The 6,087-nt window shown below is 43.7% G+C and overlaps 1 protein-coding gene across 1 annotated transcript in view; it reads left to right on the forward strand.

Annotated features, from left to right (window-relative positions):
• The window catches only part of polr2a (RNA polymerase II subunit A), a 15,905-nt gene that overhangs the window by 7,240 nt on the left and 2,578 nt on the right, over window positions 1–6,087 (forward strand). Inside the window, exons 17-28 of the mRNA XM_016545069.1 lie at window positions 1,605–1,776; window positions 1,933–2,038; window positions 2,516–2,721; window positions 2,829–3,300; window positions 3,419–3,519; window positions 3,613–3,717; window positions 3,949–4,131; window positions 4,218–4,421; window positions 4,506–4,692; window positions 4,791–4,904; window positions 5,026–5,175; window positions 5,310–6,063. Coding sequence (XP_016400555.1) covers window positions 1,605–1,776; window positions 1,933–2,038; window positions 2,516–2,721; window positions 2,829–3,300; window positions 3,419–3,519; window positions 3,613–3,717; window positions 3,949–4,131; window positions 4,218–4,421; window positions 4,506–4,692; window positions 4,791–4,904; window positions 5,026–5,175; window positions 5,310–6,063 — 2,754 coding nt within the window. The remainder of the gene's footprint in view (window positions 1–1,604; window positions 1,777–1,932; window positions 2,039–2,515; window positions 2,722–2,828; window positions 3,301–3,418; window positions 3,520–3,612; window positions 3,718–3,948; window positions 4,132–4,217; window positions 4,422–4,505; window positions 4,693–4,790; window positions 4,905–5,025; window positions 5,176–5,309; window positions 6,064–6,087) is intronic.

A 6,087-nucleotide genomic window follows, 5' to 3' on the forward strand; every position in this document is an offset into this window, starting at 1 on the left:
GTGTATTTACATATTTTTGAATGAGCGTTTGCGCTGTTTACTTTCACTTTCGATTTCGCGATCACACGCACTCTGTGTAAAGGGAGCACATCTTACAAGATACTCAAGCATGGTCTTGTCAGTCATCTCTCCTTATTCTCGGCCTGTGATCAGTCAAAGCTGACTCCGGTAGCTCTTGTTGGACGCAGGGTTGCCAAGTCGGCGTTTTTTTCCACAGAATTGGGCTACTTTTAAACTATTGCCATGGGTTGGTTTTCCCAAGTGGGTTAAAGGTTTGAAATATTGCATGAATTACATTTGACTGAAATGCTTGTATTGAAACATTTTGCATTCTACCTATGATAAAACTTTCATGGACTTCTACATGAACTGTTCCCTCCTGGTGGAATGACCTGCCCAGCTCAATCCAAGCAGCTGAGTCCTTAATATTTTCAAGAAACAGCTGAAAACACATCTCTCTCATCTTCATTTGACCCTCTAACCCTAGCACTCTCTATTATAATGATAATTCAAATTTTATCTTGTGTTTTTTTTTTTTTTTATAAAAAGCTTGACCCTCTAACATTTGCACTCTCTATTCTATTTCTATTCTAACTACTTGTTTTATTTATAAAGAAAGAAGAGCCTCTAACACTAGCATTCTCTCTATTCTTTCTACTTATTTTCTTTTTATGTATTATAAATAATGACCTTCTAACACTTGCATTATTTATTCTTTTTCTGTTCTATTGGCTTGTTTTATTTTTATTTAAAAAATGACCCTTTAACACTAGCATTCCCTATTCTTTTTCAATTTTTTCTACTTGTTTTATTTTTATTTATAAAAACAAAAGCAAACAAACAAATAAAAACTTGCAACTTATACTGTTAGGCGAAGCCCCGCCCCCTACTGTCCTTTTTTTGTAAAACTAAAATATGGTCACCCTACCAAAGCTAAACTTCCCTTGTAATGACTTGCAATGAGAAGCGTTTCTAAACCTGTTGTCCAACAAGAGAACACTATAACGTTTTTACTCCACAACTGCTTCCTTTTGTGATCTGATGTGGCTTCTTGTCACAGAATGAGGTAGAAAATGTTCTATACTGTAAAAAGCATATGGTAAAAAGACTATGTCGATTAGCAATGGATTATAAATGTACTTAATTATGATGAAAATACCAAAGATGGCTTGAATAACAATAACTATACATTGTCGCAGTCGAGTGTTTATTGTCTGTTTTATCATTCAAAACATTTATATCTTCTGTTTACTCGGTTACAGCGATAGCAATGCCTTTGTCCATATTAGCAAAGAGTATAGGGATTTCCTGAGGTCCTATTCCTTCTGTGATGCACATGTGGAGTTTCTGCCAGGTGCCCTCTGGCATCCAGTATGAATGAAACGGACATTAAATGTTAACTTTTTTTTCTTTTCTTTTTTTAAGTATCGGTTCAGGCACCGGTACCGTTTTAAAAGTATCAATTTGGCACCAGTATCGTAAAAAACCCAAACGATACCCAACCCTATTTTCAAGTCATCTCAGGTCATTGTTGATCATCAGCTCAGAGCTCAACTGACTAACGTCATTGATTTAACTTTCTGCCTCTTTCTTTAATTGCACAGGTTCAAGTTTGACTACACCAATGACCGAGCTCTCCGCCGCACTCTACAGGAAGATGTGGTGAAAGATCTGATGACCAATGCCCATGTCCAGAGTGCTCTAGAGAGAGAGTTTGAGAAGATGAAGGAAGACCGAGAGATCTTGAGGGCCATTTTCCCCACAGGCGACAGCAAGGTCTGACCCTTAAGAGTACCATTTTAATGCCATCAATATCCATATGCCCTTTGGTTGGGATTGTCCTCATTCTTTTTACAACTGTATCAAGCATGAATATCACTATATTTGCACACTTCTGTAGAATGTCATAAACCCAAACCGTGTTTTCCATAGGTGGTACTACCGTGCAATTTGGCCAGAATGATCTGGAATGCTCAGAAGATTTTCCGCATCAATCCTCGAACACCAACTGACCTCAATCCAGTACGAGTAGTGGAAGGTGGGTTTTGTACTTTGAGCCTGTAAAGTGATTTTATTTATGTATCTTTTAACTAACTGGTTTTATTAACTTTTATTTTGACGTGCACGCTATATACACTGCTTTAACTGACTTAAGTCTGCATTTGAGCGGGTCTGCCAGCTAAATAAAGACTCCTGCTTGTGGTAGCTAAATAAAGCCTGCTGACGACTGATCCCTGAAGCTTACCACTGTCTTGTGGTAGACCTGTGCAAGCTGATTATAAAGGCCACCTTTGCATCTTTGCATGCGTGTTGACTGAAGGCATGATGCCAAACTCATGCGCTTGACAAATCTGCACCTTTAAGAGATGTCAATTATATGTATCCCTAACCAATATGGCTGTTTTACCTTGTCATTATAGTGGTGGCACCAACCGTTTATTGTCTTATTATTGGAGTGAGCTTCATGTGTTGCATTGTAATAACACATGGATATTTGCTCTATTTGTTTATGCAGGAGTTCATGAGTTGAGTAAGAAGCTGGTGATTGTAAATGGTGAAGACCAGTTAAGCAGGCAAGCCCAGGAGAATGCCACTCTGCTGTTCAACATCCACCTGCGCTCCACCCTGTGCTCCAAGCGAATGACTGAGGAGTTCCGTCTTAGCACAGAGGCTTTTGAATGGCTGCTAGGAGAGATAGAGACCAAATTTAACCAGTCCATTGTAAGTAACGCTTGCTTAGTTACTGCACCTGAAAAAAATTAGAAAATAGGGAGCAATCTAGTTTTGTCAAATTGTCTGAAGCTGGACACTTTCTTTGTTTTCCTCAGGCTCACCCTGGTGAAATGGTAGGTGCTCTTGCTGCCCAGTCTCTGGGAGAGCCTGCTACTCAGATGACCCTGAACACATTCCACTACGCCGGTGTGTCCGCCAAAAACGTCACTCTCGGTGTGCCTCGACTCAAAGAGCTTATCAACATCTCCAAGCGACCCAAGACCCCCTCCTTGACAGTCTTTCTCCTGGGCCAAGCAGCCCGTGACGCAGAGAGGGCCAAAGATATCCTGTGTCGGTTGGAGCACACAACCCTGCGCAAGGTCACTGCCAACACAGCCATTTATTATGACCCCAACCCACAGAACACTGTGGTGACTGAGGATCAGGAGTGGGTCAACGTGTACTATGAGATGCCTGACTTCGACGTGACCCGCATTTCACCCTGGCTGCTGCGTATCGAGCTTGACCGCAAACACATGACTGACCGTAAGCTGACTATGGAGCAGATCGCAGAGAAGATCAATGCAGGTGGGCTTGAGATTATCATTGAATAGCCTAAATGCATGTTGATACTACACTTTAAATGGCAAACGGAATGGATGCTGAGGTGTTACATCGTTTTCTAACTCTAATCTTTGTCTCCTAGGATTTGGTGATGACCTTAACTGCATCTTCAATGATGACAATGCTGAGAAACTGGTTTTGCGAATCCGCATCATGAATAGTGACGAGAACAAGTTTCAAGAGGTAATTCATTGTAATTTGAATCTTTGCTGGCGAGTACGTAACTGGCCTCTTTTCTCTCAATGTTGAATCGTAAATGTTGAATCTTGTGTCCAGGATGAGGAGGTAGTGGATAAGATGGATGATGATGTCTTCCTTCGCTGCATTGAATCCAACATGCTGACAGACATGACACTGCAAGGCATTGAGCAGATCAGCAAGGTATTTTTTTCTTACATCTTTTGACAGTATTTAACTTCACTTCAGTAAATCTGAAAGCTCATGTGGCAGTGCAGGTTTGTCCAAAAAGGCACATGACACTTACATGCTCCTGAGTAATGGGGAGTGCTAACTGACATGCTCTTGAAACAAAAAGAAGCTAATAGGACACCTTAAAGTTTTGTGGACACAGATGGCCCTGAGATTGGAGTTTAATTTCTCCCGCCTTTGTAGGTGTACATGCATCTACCACAGACTGACAACAAGAAGAAAATCATCATCACAGAAGAGGGAGAGTTTAAAGCTTTGCAAGAGTGGATCCTGGAAACTGATGGAGTCAGCCTCATGAGGGTCCTCAGTGAGAAGGATGTGGACCCTGTCAGAACCACCTCCAATGACATTGTGGAGATTTTCACTGTAAGAATTGTTTAAAAGCTTGTCTAAAGATCGGAACCTATTAGGTCCTCAGATCAAATTCTGAAATGTCTGCTCTTCAACTGCAGGTTCTTGGTATTGAGGCTGTGCGTAAGGCTCTGGAAAGAGAGTTATACCACGTCATCTCTTTCGACGGTTCTTACGTTAACTACCGCCATCTTGCCTTGCTGTGTGACACGATGACCTGCAGGGGTCACTTGATGGCCATCACTCGTCACGGTATCAACAGGCAGGACACTGGACCGCTAATGAAGTGCTCTTTTGAAGAGACGGTGAGGCTCTGTTTAATGTTTTAAAATGGTATTTTGGTTGATCTGGTAAAGAAATCTTAAATATTATCCCTCGCTCTTCTGTAGGTGGATGTGTTGATGGAAGCCTCATCTCATGGTGAATGTGACCCAATGAAAGGAGTGTCTGAGAATATCATGCTGGGGCAGCTGGCTCCTGCAGGCACTGGTTGCTTTGATCTGCTGTTGGATGCTGAGAAGTGCAAGTATGGTATGGAGATTCCCACCAACATCCCTGGTATCAGTGTTGCAGGACGTAAGTTGAACTTATTTTTTTGAATGCTTAAAGGCTTAAACCTTCTACTCTGTCCCCAAATTTAAACCTGTGGTTAATCATTGCTTTTTCCACCACAGCCACGGGTATGTTCTTTGGTTCTGCCCCCAGCCCCATGAGTGGCATGTCTCCTGCCATGACTCCCTGGAACACAGGAGCCACTCCTGCATATGGTGCTTGGTCTCCCAGTGTTGGTGAGTGAAGAAATGCTACAAACGGTTTTGTTTTACTGCCACCCATATTTTACAGTGCATTATCTTGTGTATGTTTACATTATTCCATTTCATGCCCTGTTCTTTATTTTTTCCCGTACAGGAAGCGGAATGACACCAGGTGCTGCAGGCTTCTCTCCCAGCGCTGCGTCTGATGCCAGCGGCTTCTCGCCTGGTTATTCTCCTGCCTGGTCTCCTACTCCTGGTTCTCCTGGATCCCCTGGACCAGCTAGCCCTTATATCCCCTCACCAGGTCTCTTTACTGTCTATTTTAGTCTTGTTCTGTTTTTAAGAATAATGGTCTTGGTTTACTTGGTTGTAATTAGTAGGTTGCAAACCAAACAGCTACTAATGCAATTGTTTTTTCTCCTTTGTTTTTCTCATCAGGAGCCTTGTCTCCAAATTACTCTCCAACTTCTCCTGCCTACGAGCCTCGTTCTCCTGGTGGATACACCCCACAGAGCCCTGGTTACTCTCCAACCTCTCCATCATACTCTCCGACTTCGCCATCTTATTCTCCCACCAGTCCAAACTACAGCCCCACATCTCCGTCCTACTCGCCCACATCACCCTCCTACTCTCCAACTTCGCCGTCTTATTCTCCAACATCTCCAAGCTACTCTCCGACTTCACCTTCTTACTCTCCGACTTCACCGTCTTACTCCCCGACTTCACCGTCCTACTCGCCAACATCCCCCAGCTATAGCCCAACGTCCCCCAGCTACAGCCCAACTTCACCGAGTTACAGCCCCACGTCTCCGTCTTATTCCCCAACTTCTCCATCTTATTCCCCGACCTCCCCGTCTTACTCTCCCACCTCTCCAAGCTACTCTCCAACCTCCCCGTCCTATTCCCCAACATCTCCGAGCTACAGTCCCACTTCGCCCAACTTCACACCCACCTCCCCAAGTTACTCTCCAACCTCTCCATCTTACAGCCCCACCTCACCTTCCTACTCCCCCACCTCTCCCAATTATACCCCAACCAGTCCCAATTACTCCCCCACATCTCCTTCTTACTCCCCAACTTCGCCGTCCTACTCTCCGTCCAGTCCGCGTTACACCCCGCAGTCTCCCACCTACACCCCAAGCTCGCCTTCTTACAGCCCAAGTTCTCCATCCTACTCCCCCACCTCCCCAAAATACACCCCCCCCTCCCCCTCCTA

This window comes from Sinocyclocheilus rhinocerous, unplaced genomic scaffold (genome assembly GCF_001515625.1).
Source record: "Sinocyclocheilus rhinocerous isolate Xijiao unplaced genomic scaffold, SAMN03320098_v1.1 scaffold2385, whole genome shotgun sequence".
NCBI classification, from domain to species: domain Eukaryota; kingdom Metazoa; phylum Chordata; class Actinopteri; order Cypriniformes; family Cyprinidae; genus Sinocyclocheilus; species Sinocyclocheilus rhinocerous.